Source organism: Poecilia mexicana, unplaced genomic scaffold (genome assembly GCF_051168715.1).
Source record: "Poecilia mexicana isolate PSO_F unplaced genomic scaffold, ASM5116871v1 scaffold_18, whole genome shotgun sequence".
Lineage (NCBI taxonomy): Eukaryota > Metazoa > Chordata > Actinopteri > Cyprinodontiformes > Poeciliidae > Poecilia > Poecilia mexicana.
Window position 1 is genome coordinate 3,239,356 of NW_028263387.1, and position 18,804 is coordinate 3,258,159.

General features: G+C 37.2%; 1 protein-coding gene across 1 annotated transcript; it reads left to right on the forward strand.

Annotated features, from left to right (window-relative positions):
* The first annotated feature begins 32 nt into the window (after window positions 1–32).
* On the forward strand, window positions 33–15,882 carry acox3 (acyl-CoA oxidase 3, pristanoyl). Its single transcript, XM_088015513.1, has 19 exons — window positions 33–140; window positions 1,648–1,795; window positions 2,210–2,307; window positions 2,443–2,578; window positions 5,345–5,419; window positions 5,584–5,673; window positions 6,637–6,780; window positions 7,482–7,570; window positions 7,984–8,080; window positions 9,362–9,544; window positions 9,831–9,953; window positions 10,027–10,147; window positions 10,221–10,343; window positions 11,174–11,287; window positions 11,608–11,723; window positions 12,152–12,326; window positions 12,421–12,488; window positions 13,209–13,295; window positions 14,044–15,882. The coding sequence occupies exons 2-19, from the start codon at window positions 1,676–1,678 to the stop codon at window positions 14,161–14,163; spliced, it is 2,079 nt and encodes a 692-aa protein (XP_087871639.1). The 5' UTR covers window positions 33–140; window positions 1,648–1,675; the 3' UTR covers window positions 14,164–15,882.
* Window positions 15,883–18,804: the final 2,922 nt, after the last annotated feature.

The window sequence follows — 18,804 nt, forward strand, 5'->3', positions numbered from 1 at the left end:
GTTGAGGAGTCAGACAGGAAGTGTTTGACCTGGTGAGTCAAAAGGACTTGCAGAGTTCGTCTTTAGCAGGGAAGTAACTTCTGATGAACTTTTCACCCACTGCAAGGAAACCTGCAGACGTAACTAAACAAGGTCAAAGGGTAAGAAGAAAACTGACAGAACATTTAGCGCGTTTACTCTATCTATCTATCTATCTATCTATCTATCTATCTATCTATCTATCTATCTATCTATCTATCTATCTATCTATCTATCTATCTATCTATCTATCTATCTATCAGCCCTCTGATTTGACTCTTTTTAAATTACAAGAGCTGAAATAAGGTGTTTATAATGGGTTATTATAAATTCAACCCGGTAGTTGTTTATTCAAACGGTCATATGGTCTGTTCAGAAAACACACATGATTTTACAGGAGAAACTGCATTTAGGACTCAATAGTAAATAACCATATTCTCTAATATAATTACGAGTGGTAATTGGCTGTTAAAGTGTTATAGATTGACAGGATATGTTAAGAATGTGGGTACAACATTAGATAAACGATCCTGCGTTTGTGATGTTCCACAATAATTTCGTCTAACTTTACTTGTGTATATTTTTTTAAAACAAAGTGTAGGATATGCTATAAAGAAACAATGAAGCCAAATTCAAAAATAAATGTTAAGGAGAACATGCAAGCCAAGTTCAATGTTGCGATGTAGGGATTTTTTAATGCACAGGCTCATTTTATCAGGTTGAAGTCTGGACTTTGACTCTGTTCTGTTTCGCTGTTGTGTTTGTGTTGGTCATTCATTGGCTTGTTGATTTAATATACGTTAGTCCAGCCTTCAGTTGTTGGACTTCCAGCCTCACATTTAACTATAGAATAGTTAGTTATAGGAGGGAATGATTCAGTCATTGGTTGAGTGGTGTCCAAGGGGTCTTTTATTCTCTTCCTCTTAATTCTTTTACTCCTATATCACCTTTATATCAGATCTAATAGACACACACAGATGAATTTAATTAAACATATTCAATATATTATAGCATTTTTATCTTGTCTCATTAATTTTTATACTCATCAATTATGTACTTTTATTTTTTCGTGAATTGAACAATATTTTAACTTTGCTTAATTTTTCCACCTAAGCCAAAATTTAGCAAACTGATATGCACTTGCTTTTAAGAGTTCTGCAAACACGTCTGCTTTATATTGCATTTCCTACTCTGTTTTTATATAAATTTAGGATACTACTTCAAAGTAGTATCCTAATAGTTATGCAGGCCCTTATTTTATGTTACCTACTTTTATGTAAGTTTTATTATTTTGTAGAAGTCAGATCCCACTTTGACAATAAAAGTTTTTTTTGTATTTTTCTTTGTAAAATTTGTCAAAAAGATACATTTTGTTAATCATTATTGATTTTTAAAAACATTAAAAGGAGTAAAACATCCCAGAGGGTGACTAACTTTTATAGGCAAAAATGACCATACTGACCATGACCATGGTAAATAAATGAAAGCAGTAAGACATTAAATAACAATGTTTCAGGGAAAGAAAATAATTGTCTGTTATTGAAAGTTTAACTATTTATTATTTCTAAAAGTTTAATTCTATTCTGTTTTATTAGCCCGTTAATAAAACGTGCTGCTGTTCCTTTGCAGGAGGTGAAGATCTGAATTCTTCCTGAACATGGAGCAGGTCGTGGCTGACCTCCCCAGCGGTCCACTCGACGCTTACAGGAACAAAGCCTCCTTCAGCTGGAAGGAGATGCTCCACTTCATTGATGGAGAGGAAATATTACAGTTCAAAGTGAGATCAGATTCTCTGCTGTCAAAGGTTTTCCAAAATAATATTGGATCCGTTTTTTCTTCTTCTATAATTTAGACAGCCTCTTTCAGTTTAAATGTTTGTAATACCTCAAGTTATCACTCCATCAAGGGAAAGTTAAATAGTAATTAATTAATAAAACTCCGACCCTATGTTTTTGACACCCTATGTTTTTGACACCCTATGTTTTTGACACCCTATGTTTTTGACACCCTATGTTTTTGACATAGGGTGAGTGAAGTGTGGCTCAACAAGTAGTTTAATTGTCAACATAAATACATTTTAAAAATGACAGAAACACGCCATTAAAAAGACAATTTCATGCTTAAAAATGAATGTGTTTGTTCTATTTTATGTTGATGTTCCATATATTTTCTCCTCTTCTGTCTGGTGCAGCATCACGTGTTCAAGAGTTTGGAAAATGATCCTGTGTTTGCCCGTCAGCCTGGAGAGGACATTTCTGTTGAGAAAAAGAGAGAACTTAATTTCCTCAGGTATGTTCGAACTATTTTGAACATTACACCATAATACATGTTACATGATAAAACCTAATTAGTATCTGTGAGGTTTTGCTCAATATCTTTTACTAAAAATGATGCGTGAAGAAAGATCTAATGTACTACATGCAGGGTAAAGCAGCTCTTTCGCTACAACTTCCTGACTAAAGAAGATATGATGGCAAACCCGTGGAAGGTTGTCATTTTGGACGACTGTCTGGGCATGTATGACTGGGCTCTGGTCGCCAAGTATGGCCTTAACAGAGGAGTAAGATCTTTTTTTGTTTTCCTGAAAGATTGGGTGATAAAAATGTGATAGTAATTTGTCTGCTTTAGAATAGTTGCTTCTAATAAAACATTTAGGCTAAGTATGCATTATTATTAGGAATAATTTCCTAATAATAACAAACCTGGACAGCCTTCAGTTCGCCTACAGAGCGAACCGGTCAACAGAGGATGCTGTCTCCATCACTCTGCACACAGCCCTGACCCATCTGCAGCATCCCAACACCTACGTCAGGATGCTATTTGTAGACTTCAGCTCAGCATTTAACACCGTCATTCCAGACAAGCTGGTGCTGAAGCTACTCGAGGTGGGGCTGCCCGCTTCACTGTGCCACTGGATCAGAGACTTCCTCACCAACAGGCATCAGGTGGTGAGAATAAGTGGCTCAACATCGTCCCCACTGGTCCTTAACACAGGCACGCCGCAGGGCTGTGTGCTCAGCCCAGCTCTCTTCACCCTGTTTACACACGACTGCGTGGCCATCCACCCCACCAACACAGTCGTGAAGTACGCGGACGACACAACAGTAGTGGGTCTCATTTCAGACAACAACGAGACCCACTACAGAGAGGAGATTCTGCAGCTTACTCAGTGGTGTTCAGCCAACAACTTGGTGGTGAACACAGGGAAGACCAAGGAGGTCATTGTGGATTACAGAAGGTCCAGGAGGTCGGCTCACACTCCCCTTCTCATAGATGGAGAAGTGGTGGAACGTGTGGACAGCATCAAGTTCCTGGGCCTCCACATCACGTCTGACTTCTCCTGGAACACAAACACCTCCCACCTGGTGAAGAAAACACAACAAAGGCTCTTCTTCCTCAGGAAACTGAGACGGGCTGGACTTTCCTCACGGCTGCTCGTGAACTTTTACAGGGCGATGATCGAGAGCATCCTCTGCCTCAACATGACTGTGTGGTATGGTAGCTGCACAGCACTGGAGAGGAAACAACTGACACGGGTGGTGAGAACAGCACAAGGCATTGTGAGATGCCCCCTCCCAGACCTGGACTCCATTTACACAGACCGGGTCAAGAAGAGAGCTGGATCCATAGCGATGGATTCCAGCCACCCGGGTCACAGACTGTTTGTGCCGCTGCCATCGGGCAAGCGGTACAGGAATATACGGACTACAACAAATAGACTGAGAAACAGTTTCTTCCCCACAGCCGTCAGAGCCATTACTCCCTGCCGTCCCCCCCTCCAACATATATCATAACCTCGCAGTCACACATGCATATTCCCCACCCCCACACAGCCATATTGTTCTGCACTTTGCACTGTTACATTATCGGTACTTTGCCATAATTGGACCTGCTGCTACTTCTTTGGTATGGTTGAGTGCCTTTAGTTAACTTAGTTGTATATATTGTTATTATTATTATTGTGTGTTTGCTTATTTATACTGTATATATTTGACCTCTTGCACGGGAGCTGCAATGGAAATTTCGTTGAATTCTGTTCAATGACAATAAATGCTATCTATCTATCTATCTATCTATCTATCTATCTATCTATCTATCTATCTATCTATCTATCTATCTATCTATCTATCTATCTATCTATCTATCTATCTATCTATCTATCTATCTATCTATCTATCTATCTATCTATCTATCTATCTATCTATCTATCTATCTATCTATCTATCTATCTATCTATCTATCTATCTATCTATCTATCTATCTATCTATCTATCTATCTATCTATCTATCTCTTAAGATAGTGTAGATGTACGTTTCTGTCCTACAGAGTGTTTGGAATCATCCTTTCAGAACATGGAAACTTTTAACATGGCTGTCTGTAGGGACCACACACAAGACTGTGAAACCTATCTCTAGCTGTTGTTTGAATTGTGGATCTTGAATTGAAATATTTATTGGAGGCTGTTCGTATTAAGCATAATTCTTTTTCAAATTTGTATTTCTGGATTCTGTATAACCATCTTTCCACTGAGAAACAAGTAACATATTTAACATGTTTAGATATGATCTTAATAGTCTCTGTATGTCCAGTGACACCCTGCAATTATTTTCCATGCACTCTTAGCTCTATATTCTTCCACTTTGCCTAATAATTTTTAGCACTTAGATATATTATGGAAGTCATTTGAGCAACAGAACAATATTCTCTAAAATCAGGTAATGCAAAACCTCCTTTCTCTTTTCCTAACTGTAACTTAACAAACATTACATTTTGATGAGTGCCATCATCAAAATCATACACATGAAATATGGTGGTCAATGTTTCCAAAGCAGATCTAAACAGGTGACTTTTCAGTGTAGATTTTAAAGAACTCAGTGTTTTGGCTGTTTTGCAGATCTCTGGAAGTTTGTTCCAGATTTGTGGTGCATAGAAGCTGAATGCTGCTTCTCCATGTTTGGTTCTGGTTCTGGATGCAGCGCAAGACCAGATCCAGAACCAGGAGACTTGAGTGGTCTGGAAGGTTGATACAACAACAGCAGATATTTAATGTATTGTGGTGCTAAGCCCTTTAGTGATTTATAAACTAACAGTATTTTAAAGTCTATTCTCTCAGTGGACAGACTGTGGAACTGGGTGATGTTCTTTATCTTTCTGGTTTTAGTCAGAACACCAACAGCAGCGTTCTGGATCAGCTGCAGCTGGAGGATTGATCTTTTAGTCAGACCTGAGAAGACACTGTTGTGTCATTTTCTCTCAAATTTTCTTGTGTTCTGCTTCAAAGTACTTGTCAGAGAAAAATGAGTAACTCTTAAAATCTTGTTTCAGATGTTTGCAGGAACCATCGTCAGTACAGGGTCAGGTAGACATGGCAAATATGTAAAGGACATTGAACACATGGAGGTAAGTGACAACTTCAAAATGCAAACGGCTTTATTTTTTACTAATTGAACAAGAAACAAAATAGTGAGTTTTATTCTTCACGTTCTCCTTTAATGTATGAATCTTTGCATGCAGAAAGTGCTTGTGAAGTTTAGTGATTTTATTCTGCCCATATTTTTTCTCAGACATTTGGGTGCTTTGCACTGACTGAGCTGAGCCATGGTAGCAACACTCGAGCCATGAGAACCACAGCCACATATGACCCTTCTTCCCAGGTCAGCACACACAACCACAACACCTTCTTAAATGTGTTTATATAAATGTTTTATAAATGAGCTAAGGGCTTTGGGTTTGCCTGGAGGGACGGTGGTGGCTTGGAGGGTAGGGGTATCTGTGAGGGTGGTGGGTCTCTGAGTCTGGTCTTTCGGTGGCTGACTCGCAATGGGATGTCCTCGGCCTGACATATCACACTGTGGCAGGGGAACATGCATGGGACCTTTGGTTCTCCTCTCAGAGGAAATGGTGAATGAACTTTGCCCTTACAGCTGCCTGAAAGGAGATTGGGAATGAAGTCTGGCAGGAGGGTTTCACAAGGATTCGGTCTTGTTGTATTAATGTGAAACGTCAGTTAATTCAGTGAAAGTTGTTTCACAAACTCCACTATTCTAAAATGAAATAGCATAGAATGTACCCCTCAGACTCTTCACACTGTGATAAATGTCCACTGGAGGCTCCTTGCCTCATCTGTTCTCATCTGAAACTCAAACTCAACTGGATTTCAGAAATCTATACGTCCATGTTGGTTCCTGATCCCCAGACTGGATTATTTGGATATTCTCCTTTATTTATGAACTGTAGCAACTCTATGCAAATGCCTGTGGTGTATGGAATTTAATAGCCAAGAAAGTAATATTAAAATGTGGTTAACTGAACTTACTGAGATACTCTATAAGGAGAGATTGTGGGATGATACCTTGGGCTTTCTGCAGTAACCCAATGCCCACTTTGCCTCTTTGCATTTCACCCGTACCTTTATAGACAGGTAGGTTTGCCCATGTCGTCCATGATATCAGAAACCACCAAGGAGTACCAGCGTTTGGAATTTGGGTTGGAAAGAACTGTTAAAAACTCACAAACAGAACTGAGTGCATTGGGCTGAGGCTGCAGTGTCATAAACTGGTAGTTATTGTGATTTGTTGCAAAATCGATAACCCTCTTTCTTCAATCCTGTGCTGCAGGAGTTTGTCATCAATTCTCCAGACTTTGAGGCTGCAAAGTTCTGGGTTGGAAACATGGGAAAGACGGCCACTCACGCTGTTGTATTTGCTCAGCTCTACACACCTGACCAGGTGTGCCATGGCCTGCACTCTTTTATTGTTCCGGTAAGGCTCCGATTACATAATGTATGTGTTTGTAATCCTCAGTAAAACCTCCCATCCTCGTCACTTCATACAGTGGGACAGTAGAGAGCCTACTGACCAGCAGCATCCCAGTCTGGTTTGGGGGCATTTAACCCCTTTGACTAGCAAAAAAAAAAAAGCAATTAAAAAGTGTAATTTGCTGAAGTTTACAAAAGCATGTCAAAAGTAAGGGTTCACACATCCCTTACTTTTGACATATATATGAAATATGAAATATTGATTTGCACAGAATCAATATTTCATATTGGAAAAATGCATCGTACCTGCCTTTTCCATGCTCAACCAACATATGCAAAGAAATACTGTGTGTCTATTCCGGTGGTGTGAAACAGGTGCCAACTTGCACTACAGGACATTACCACTGAAAAGTGTGTAAGTTATGTGGCCTAGATTGAGCAGCAGTCCAGTTTAGACACATTTATTTGGACTGATTAAGATTCAAATTTTGCTTTTTAGTTATAAATCAACATTGTAAGATTTTTTGAACAAAACATCTTAATCCCAATTAAGCCTTTCTTATCGAGGCCTACTCAGTATGTGATACAACATATTTTTCATGTTTAATATTGTATTGTTATTATACATTCACTATTTCTGATCTGTATCTAAAGATGACATAATCTGATTACTGTAATACCTCATCTAAAACATGTGTTCTGCAGATAAGAGACCCCAAAACCCTTCTGGCTCTACCTGGTGTTCTAGTTGGGGACATGGGAAAAAAATTAGGCCAGAATGGACTGGATAATGGGTAGGTAGCTGCAGCAGTAATTTGAACATCATAGAAATATCTATGTGTTACATCATACTTACTCTATAAGTTTTTGACAGTATATAATCTAATACACTAAACTCAGTTCTTAAAGTTGACTGAACAACAATTTGCCTGGACTGATGTCATACAGTTCTGTGGAAAGTCAGCAAAAAAATATCTGTGAATTAAATTACAAACTTACTTTGAGTTCTGTCGTAGTAGAAGATGATACATGATGTGTAGAGACTCAGGAGAGTATATAGCGTTATACAGAATCAGAACTAGCAAAGTACTGTAAGGAACCAAATATCATAAATGCGTCACAAACAGTTTTGTATGATTTATGCTGAATTGCTTCTTTCTAATAAAACATAACAAGGTGTTATTCTTTTGGCCCTTTTTCACAACAGGTTTGCAATGTTTCACAATGTGAGAATTCCCAGGGAAAACCTCCTAAACCGGACAGGCGATGTTACCCCTGATGGACAATATGTGACACCATTCAAGGTGCGCATTGCTACACCTCTTCTATTTCTTGCCAACACAAGCAGCAAATCAGCCAGTCACATAGCAGCAACTGTGCATTTCAACATTTTGTAGATATAGTGAAGATGATTGGTGAAGTTCAAAATTAGCCTCAGAATGCTTACTGAAGTGACTTAAATGTTGAGGTGGTGGGCTTTTCACTCACACAACCTTCTCTTGGGTTGACGGAGAATATCCCAAAAAAGAGGGTGATGGTTGTCTGGATGAAGTCCTTAGTCTTTTTTGTTTTCTCAAACAGAAAGCACGTGTTTGATGCCGACTATTTTAAATAGAATGCTCTATTTAAAACGGAGCATTAAAATAGAGCATTAAAAAACTGCTCAAACCTGAGCAGTTTTTTATGCTCACACAAGAGTAGTTGGGGAACATTGACCTGTGTTCATTCATAGAAAGCAAATATTCCAGGCCCATTTGTATAAATAACCTGGAGTTCACAGGGATGATGCCTTCAGGGACACGGTCTCTGTTTACGCTTCATGTTCTCATCTTTTGCTGAGAATCCACTTCTTACTCAGACTCAGTCTACTGAGTGAACAAAAAAATGATGTTTTTGTTTTATGGAGCTGCTCACATATTGATGTCAGAATGGAAAGAGAATCTGAGTGTATAGTCAAAGGTTTACTCCACTCTTTGACCCATAAAGCTGATAGGGAGGAATAACCAAACTGAGTTTTTCACCAGAGGCTTTAGCTCCCCAGTGTAAGCTAAACTACTTTAAAAATTTATTTCTACTGCCTTCCATGACATAAACATTGCAACTAAGGTAATCAAATTGTTTACTCCATATGCTGTTATGCTTGAACGTTATGTTTTGTGCTCAATGTTTATATTTTTCACTTAAAAGCATTAGATCGTATGTAATGCCTCCCTAAAAATCAAAAGACCCAAAAATACAAGCTTTTTAAAAAACATCTTTTTTTTAAATAAGTTTCTTCAATACACTAGCCGTGTGTAAAAAAGTAGGATCACTAAGCAGCACATAGCAATTGCATTTAGGAAATATACATGTATCATCTTCCAGCATTATTATTTTAAACCCCCAATTAGTTGTAACCTGTGAAAGCAGGTTAGATCTAACTGTAACCTTTCACACACTGAAAGTGCTTGTTCTTATGTTCTTATGCAGCTTCACACAAGTGGACACTTTGTTGTTAAAGGACTCATTACTTTTTAGACTTGTCAAAATCGGATGACGAGTCTAATATTGACAAAAGCTACAGCAGTGTCCTTTCTTTCTTGTAGGACCCTAACAAGCGTTTTGGGGCATCTTTGGGGGCCCTTTCCGGAGGTCGGATTTACATCACCAGGATGGCTTTGGTCAACTTGAAGCTTGCTGTCACTGTCGCTATTCGATTCTCAGCCACACGGAAACAGTTTGGACCAAGTAACACAGAGGAGATTCCAGTTCTAGAATACCAGTTACAGGTGATCATTTCTTATGAAGTGATAAAAAATAACTCAATGAATCATCTCCTTAAGCATTTAGAAAGGGCAAAGACTAAATTGGATTTAGTTAAAGAACAGGAACAGGATTTTTTTTTTTCACTTCATTTGTTCCACCAGATCTAATTTGGAAAAGTACAGTCTGGTGTTTTGATCTCCGCTTTTCATATGTAGTTATTATTATTACTTCAAACATTCTAAAAGGAAAATGTTCATGTTTAAGATATTGACTATTGATACTCATGCACATGTTTTGTTTGGATTGTAGCAGTGGCGTCTGATCCCATATGTGGCAGCAGCATATGTCCTGGAACACTTCACTAAAACCATCTTCATGAACTTTGTTGAGTTCCAGTTTGGACAGCTGATGAAGGACAATAGTGACAGACAAGTAAGTACAGAATGAGGCACACGCTTCTTTTATTTTACATAGGCATTGACTCTTTTGATCCCATGTTTCACAGGCAGAGATGGGAAGGGAGGTCCATGCCATCGGGTGCTCTGGTAAACCACTGGGTTCATGGACGGCTCAGAGGGGCATCCAGGAGTGCAGAGAGGCCTGTGGTGGCCATGGATACCTTGCCAGTCAGTAGTTCATCACAAACACTCTCCCCAGGTCACCGAGTCAGTGTGAGCGCTATAACTCTGTGTGTTACAGTGAACCGACTGGGTGACCTGCGTGATGACAATGACCCAAACTGCACATATGAAGGAGACAACAACGTATTGCTCCAGCAGACCAGCAACTACCTTCTGAACTTGTTCCATGCCAAACTACATAGTAAGTGTAGGGGAAAGAGGATGAAACGGGCTCACTTGTTTAATGACACTCATATGTTATAATCAAGTAGGACAGTTTTTCACCTATTTTAAGAGACACCATTCACAAGAAACATATAGAAGGTTTATAGTAAAACCAGGGGGGATGGGTGGGCCTGGGCACCCATTCAAATACCATCACCAGATTTATCTGCTATTGACGAAACATAGTCTCATCCAATATTGACAAGCTTTCCTGGAACTGTGATATCGGAAATATTATATCAAGTTATTATATTGACTTTAAGAGGGTAGAGTTTAGTGTAGGAAAGGATGACATTTTCTTGTTCAGAAGACATCGTGCTGGACTTTCTCGATATCCGTCATTTTGACAGATGGCGTTGAAAAGTCCAATCTGTGGGCTTAACTTGAGCTCTGTTTCCGCACTATAAATTGAAATTACACGTGCCATGCGTGGCAAAGTTTTGAAATCAGGGAACATTTCACCATTTGAAATGACCAGAAGTTGGCATGAGTCTGGATGAGGTGCAGCAAGAAGAAAACCCGCAGAATGCGCTCCTTCGCCAGACACTGCAAAGACGAAATGACAGAGCAATGGAGGGAAAAGACATTAGTCATTAATAGCATTAATATTCAGACCTGAATACCTGAATTTGACTGCCTATATTTGAATTCATAATTGCTGTGCAGAGAACCTTATTCATTCTTTGTTGTACATTCATCAGTAATTAATTTATCAGTAAGTGATGTAATTGTACCTAAAATATAAATCTGCAGTTACCCAAGTGTCATCTCTGATTACTAATCTCCACCTGTGTTATTTGGTTTCAGATGACGTTCCCATTCAGTCTCCCTTTCACACTGTGGACTTTTTGGATAATTATTTAAAACATCTGGAAAGCAAGTTTACAGCAACAACAGTAGAGGACTGTATGGAGCCTGAGGGTACGAGGATATGTCCACTTCAGAAAAAAATATGTTTCTGCTGTGCTGCTCTTTATGTAAAATGTTGTGTCCCGATTAGAGTTGAATTCAGAACGACAAAAACGAGCTTCAGTCCTTTTGACAAACATTAACACATCATTGTCAAATGTTTGTATTGAGTAATTTCAAAACTTTGAGATAAATTTAACAAAACTATTTGGTGAGAAAAAAGAATGAGGTCCTTGTCATGTTAGTAACATATTAATATTTACTGCATGAAGTTTATCAGTCTTTTTTTTTAACCCTCTATTAAAACATGATTTCTTTTTCTATGACTTCAGTGTCTTTAGCTGCCTACATGTGGCTCATCAGTTTTCTGCTTGTGGAGAGTCAGAGGAGGTTGGAACAACAGAGCGCCTTAGGCATCAATGAGTTTGAGGCCCGTAACAACAGCCAGGTAACAGAACACACTGAGGTTTGCACAGGGAGGAATTACATTTTAGTTGCTGTAAAATTAGTGGAGGTTCAGGAAAAGGCAGAATGCCTGCCATTTTGCCATATTAGAGAAATATTGTGAATATTGTACACATTACTGGATTGATACCATGTTATGGTAATACTACATTTTTTAGTCAGCAGAAAAAATATTTTTGCAACAACCTTCAGTTTCATTAAAGATGAATTTGTGTACAGTAATGTGTAGAAAGTTAAATCACCTCTGAAATGCTGCTGTTCAGCTTCATGCCAGTTCATTTGTCAACTATCATATTGACAAGCAGACGAATTGAATCAGTTAAATATGTTTATGGTGTTTTGATTCTACATCTCTTTACTAATTTTGAATGAGAGTTCAGTGTTAACTTGCGTGTCCATGTGTGTGTTCAGGTTTACTACTGCAGGTCCTTGGCTATCACCTACATTGAACACTGCTGCCTGCAGAGGTTTCACAGCCTGACCACTGATCAGGACATGCCCTCTGACCTCAAACCAGTCCTAAGAAAACTGTGTGCCCTGTATGGACTGTGGAGTCTCAGCAACCACATGGCAACACTGTTCCAGGGTATGTCACACTCTCTGAATTAAATGGAAACAAACCAATAATGTTTGCCTGTAACATAACTTTAATACTTTTTCAAAATACTGTTCTTGTTCAGGTGATTATATGACTGGAAGGAAACCAGCAGAGTTGGTCCAGCTGACCATCCTCAGACTCTGCTCAGAGGTACATTGTCATGTCTAACATAAGTAATCATAAGTATTAGTGTATGCAGTCATGTACTGGGCTGCTGCATTTTCAGAGAATTCTAGAAGCCAGGATCTAGCAGCCTGTGTGTATTAGCTTGCTTGGAAACGTCATACTTCATTACAGGCAGTGTTTACCCGAAATGGACAATTTTATATTTGATTATTTTCTCTAACACATTCATTTACACTTTAAACATACAAAGAACAACTACAACTTGAAAACTTGTTTTAAAATGGAAGGATGGTCACACACTCAACTATTTGATTTAAATTGGTCCTCTCTTCATTCACTTTGCATTACTGATTAAAACAAAAGCAATTAAGGTTTAAAACAATTTGGCTTCTGAATATTTTTCAGTGTTTTTCTTTCTTTAACATAATAGCTTGCCCACATCCTTTCACATGTACCAAGACCAGTTGCCAGACGTGCTAAGCCCCTGCCAAGTTCAAACAATTTTTTGTCATGTTTTTTTTTTTTTTTATTAAAAATGAGAAGTCAACTATTTTAGCAAGTTTGTGTGCACCAACACACATCCATCCATCCATCCCTCCATCCATCTGGTGTTGGTAATGGTGATGGCAGAGTGTGTGGGGAGTGTTTTCCAGAAGTCATTAGCATTCAGTTTTGTTATCTCTTTTGTGTTTTCATAAACTTGAATCATGAATTGTCATCTTGAATTCCTTTTTGTCTCAACAGCTGAAGAATGAAGCGGTGGCTCTAGTGGATGTTTTAGCTCCCACAGATTTCATCCTCAACTCCCCTATTGCCAACGCTGATGGAGAGGTAGGGAAGGACAATATGGACTGAAAGTGTTATCATGATATTTTATGATACTATTGTGATAATGACAAATGTGATGATAAAAACTATTCATTACTTCTTTTTTTTAGCTACCTGTCTGGCTGTCACTGGATAGCAAACAAACAAACACTGCTCTTGAACAACATATCCATTTCCAATACACTTCTTTAGGAATACAGTCACATAAATAAGTGTTATTTATATCACAAAACCGGACACAGTAACTGCATTTCATCATATTTTCAAATTTATTGATATGTATTCATTCTCTTATTGAACAAACAGTGGAGAGAATAGTTAACAATCCCAGCAATACAGACAGTTTTTTTTAAACGTCATTAAATGGTAATTATTATAAAAATAAATCAAAATTCTCACCATGATAAGATAATTTATAATTTATCAATTTATAAATGATACACCATACAATAAATGCCCACCCCTGGAGAGGTAAAGAAATACAAACCTGAGTGAAAATTTTGCTATTTCCATAACGAGACAGAACCACCCAGAATGACAATAAATTAAAATAAATGAATTAAAGACTAAATTCTGGAAAGTTGTTCTTTTCAAATATATAAAAAAAACATGTAATATCTCCTTTTTGTGTGTTAATTTGTGTTATGAAATCACATTCAGCTGAGTAAGTCTTAATATCAATTAATATTGTTTCTGGTGTGCGTGGCACCTTAAGTAGCTTTATTCACCAGATCATTTCTTCTGTCTGCAGCTGTATAAGAACCTGTGGTCCTCTGTGATGCAAGGCAGTCAGGTGCTGGAGCGTCCCTCCTGGTGGAAAGAGTTCTGCTCCAATAAACCGACAGTTGGATCCCTTCGTTCCAAACTTTAGAGGCTAAACAACAATATGGAAGAGACAACAGATCCACTTTTAGCACGAAAATAAACTTAAGAGGAGACGGAATGTTTCTCTGTTAAAGCGCATCAAAAGTTATTAAATTGATTTGGTTGAATTTAAGGCCTTACAAGGCATTGAATCTGAACCGCAGTGGCATTAAAATGTTTTTAGTTTTTATTAGTTTTGTTCAGCCAGACTCGCTCATTGGTGAATTTATGAATTTTTGCCAGTGTTGTCCCAAAAAATGATGTCAAAAACAGACCTTCCTTCACACAAGTTTGCAGCTTAAAAGTCAACGAATAAAACAATATTATCATTAAAAAACACACATTTATTTAGTAAGTTATGCTATAAAAGTTATACTACTTACTTAATAAGTAGTATAAGATAAGTAATATTTCAAAAAGCAGAGAAATGTTAAGTTTTTTGAACAATAATATTTGTTAATCTGTTGCTAACGAACTGCCACGAAGCATAAATCAGATTTTTGCTTTTGTGTTGAATGTCTGTTTCGTAATATATTTACTGCCAATGACAATGAAAAGAGCAGAAGAAACCTTCTGTTTTTTCAACAATAAGAGTATTTGTTGTTAATCTGTTGCTGAGAGATGAGAGTGTTTTCTGGTAACGAAGTGCTACTAAGCAAACATCTGATTTTTACTTTTGCCAAAGTAAAAATCAGAAGTCAGTGCATTAACATTAGTACAGACAATAGCAGTACACTGCCCTCTCTCTAGCCTTTCCCTAAAATAAGCTTTTTAGCTATTTTTTAAAATGTATTTGCCATGTTTAGCATACTGAATGAAGTAAGTCAATGTAAGACATCATACTAGTGATACTCCAAATGCCACTGGCAGTATTTAGGCTAACATTAGCATTTCAGCTAATTTCATTTTCTACACTAATTTTAACATAATGAATGGAGTAAGTCCATGTTACTCAACATTCCTGTGACTCTCCACATGCTTAATGTACACAATATGTGAGTACATTGTAGCTTACTTTAGCATTGATGCTAAATTTTATTAGCATCAATGCTAAGAATTAGCATTCTTAGTATGCTAATTCTTAGCATCAGAACCGCTGTGTTCCAACCGATGGGCACACTTTGGCAGGCCCCATTTAAATTTCTTCAGAAATGTTAAATGTACTATTAAATCTGATTTAATGGTTTCAGAAAGGATCAGTTAAAAGCCTTAAGTTGTTTAGGATTTCAACTTAATATGGCAAGTATCATAGTTTGATTGTTGTGTTACCATAGCTACACTCTGACACTATGAATTTAATCTTTGTGTTTGAGCTTGGTTTGCTCTCAAATACATCCCAGCAAATAGCATATATTCAAATTCTCTCATCAGCACATCATTTTTACACACGGAGAAATAAAAAAAAATACAACTTCATCCATTTGCCCCGTTTTCACTGGACTATTTATATTTAAAATCATTTGTCAGATTATAAACTGACAAATGATTTTAAATTTGAGTTGCCTTGTCATTTTACTTATATACTATATAAGTATGACCTTACCTTACCATTAGTACTGAATCACAACCTTAAGCTGGTGTTTAACATACTTTTTATTATTTCCACAGCCCTGCATTATTTTTTTTTATTGGTCTGGTGTAATGTTTTAATCTGAACTGTCATGTTTTCATTAGATGTGAGCAGAAAATGATTTCAAGTAGCAAAAATAAAGGATTCTAAATATTCTTTCAGATTCTCTTCCAATCTCTCATATGTGCACATATGTATGCAGGTATTTCCTGCCTGTAACCATCAAACTATACCACACCCAACTCTAAATGTCTAAGTTTACTCTGGACTCATTTATAGATTCAAATATTTCCATCTACATACTTGTTCTTATTTCACTTTATTTTGGTCATATTACAATTAAGTATAATTTCACACTTGTGTTATAAATTTTATATAACTATTTGTTATATTCATATTACTATACTATTTAACACTTTGGATGGGAGTAGCTTGTCAACAAATAAGCAAATGTGAATTAAATTCTCCACATGGAGAGGAACCAGTTGAGGTGACCTGGGCAAATGTTTAGGGCTTCCTAACCGTAGTCCTCAATGCACTCTGACCTCCATGGTTTAGATGTTCCCTTGCTTCAGCACCCCCATTCAAATCCATTTCAGCAAAACCCTATTACTTAGCCATCAATTGAAGTTATGTGTGCTGCAGCAGGGGAATGCTTAAAACTTTCAGGGCAGTGTGCTTTGAAAAACAGTGCCACAAAGGATTTGGAATCAGAGGTCCCAGAAAAATAAAGCTGGAAGAATTTTAGTTCAGGAAATCACATTCAAAAAGCATCCCATGTCTGCCTCAAACAGCACTGCACCACCAAAGACAATAAAACAATTATCTTTGTCAAATCAGTTCATGACAAAAGAAAGCATAACCGCTTTCTTATGACAGTTGACAGTAAACATACTAGCAGGATTAATTAGGATAGCAATAATTTTAAGAACTGAAAAGATGACCGTTTAATCTAGATCTACTGTTACTGGACATGGGTTTGACAAAAGTGTTTGTGAGCATACAGTGCAGTGGTATGTGGGTTTTTTTTTGGTTTGATTTATTTGAATGGCTAGGTTGTCATAATTTCAGTTCAACAGCAGATGTCACTAGTGAGCAATGAATGAAGAAACGGATTAAATAAATAAAATAAATTTATTTTATTTATTTTATTCTAAATAAAATAAATTTTATTTAGAATAAAATTTATTCTAAATAAACTGTTCTGAATGCCCACTAGGGGGCGTTGTTGGTCGTACAATATTGAGTCAGGCTACAACAGAGACTCATTTCTTCGTTCCAACACGACAAGCAAGGGACTTTGCGTGTGTGACTGAAAACAAGAGTTCTGTATTTTTTTAATATGTTGTGTTTTATTGTTTTATTAGAATATAATTCCTACAGCGGAGCTTATGACTGTTTTTTTTTTCCTGCAACTTTGCAATGTGATTTATCTAGCAGCGTTACAGAGCAAATTAAGCTAATTTGGCAAGCTAAATGTTACAGATATGGCTTACTTAGTGATGTTTATTTACGTTGCATTGTTGCTGTATTACAGACACTCTACAACTTTTCTGTAATTTTAAATAGACAAAGTGTTTACCTTCAGTAAATCTGTTAAACTGATATTTGCTTCAATGTCGTTCAACTCTAACCGGGGCCTCACTGTGTACAGTGAGGCCCCGGTTAGCTCACCAGGAGCTAGCGAAACCGTCTCAATTCATTACATAAACATTTAAAGGGATCCATGATTAGTTGTAGCAATAGAATTTATTTGAGAAATGCTTATTTTAGATGCAAAAACAATAATACTGCAAGTTGTTTAGTTTTTATAAATTTTAATAAAATATTGTCACACGTAGTAGTTCACGCTGCAATGCGTCCTGGGTAAATAACATCTAATGGTCTTATGATTACTTTGTTTCCATATCTAAACATATTTAGGAATAATAAACTACTTGCACCTCATTTTCTGCGATATGGAGGATATACACAATCTAGTCTCTAAATCAGGGGTGTCAAACGTACGGCCCGCGGGCCGGAACCGGCCCGCCGAACGATTTAGTCCGGCCCGGGGTCTAAATGCATTATCATTATTCATGAAAAAACATACACTTCGTTTAATTGAAAATCTGCAGTTCCTAAACTGTCCACGAGGGGCGTTGTGTTTTATTCAGAACACACAATATGATGCAACACTGCAGCGGAACTAACAGCAGATGGCAGCACTGAGCTTCAGGTTCTGTAAACAAGTTCGATTCTATGCTTTACCAGCTTTTTATTTTGGCCCTGGCAACCTCATATTTCTCGTGCATGCTAACATACATACATGTTATGTATGCAACTTTTTCTATATGTATGCATTTTATGCATCAACAAATGTACTTAATCAAATGCCTGTTTAAAACAGCTGACACTTAAGATTTCAAATGTGTGAAGCCAGATAATTTGTTCAAATTGCTTTCCAGATGTTGAAAATTGATTTTAAATCTTTTCTTAATTTTTGTCTGTTGTATTTTGTGATGCAGGACAGTGTTTTTAAGTTCCAAAAACTGTGAATAAATGTTTTGCAACATTGTACAATCACTGAGATCAGTTCTTATGCATAATGCACTTAAATAAATGCTTAACTGAGTAAAAGTATTGTTGAAATTGCAGATACCTTTCTTAAAAACTGAGATTATTCATAATATATTTTGTAAAAGTGAAATTTGTTTAATATAAGAATCAACAACAAGTCCACTTTTATTGGTTCTATTTAATCTTGCAATGAGTTTACTTGTGTGGCCCCCTGCAGATCAGATTAAGCTGTATGCGGCCCCTAAACCAAAATGAGTTTGACACCCCTGCTCTAAATCCATCCATTATGTGAACATGCTTATCCTTGCAGGGTCACAAGGGGAGGTGGGGTGCATCCTGGACACGTCACCAATCCATCGCAGCATCTCGAAATTCATGCAGAATAAATGACTCCTGTTTGTGTTAGATTGCCTTTATTTTGTTAATGATGCGTTTTTTGTTGTTGTTTTTTTGTCTTGTGAATGTTTTTAGTAAGTGTACATATTTCATCTGTACAGTGTGAGAGTAAAATTACAACAG

What these genes read in the sequence shown, in the direction of transcription:
- acox3 (XM_088015513.1), top strand. Translation starts at nt 1,676, where the DNA reads ATGGAGCAGGTCGTGGCTGACCTCCCCAGCGGTCCACTCGACGCTTAC. An exon ending in AGGAAATATTACAGTTCAAA is followed by an intron (nt 1,796 to 2,209) that starts GTGAGATCAGAT and finishes TGTCTGGTGCAG; the next exon opens with CATCACGTGTTCAAGAGTTT. An exon ending in CAGAATGGACTGGATAATGG is followed by an intron (nt 7,571 to 7,983) that starts GTAGGTAGCTGC and finishes TTTTCACAACAG; the next exon opens with GTTTGCAATGTTTCACAATG.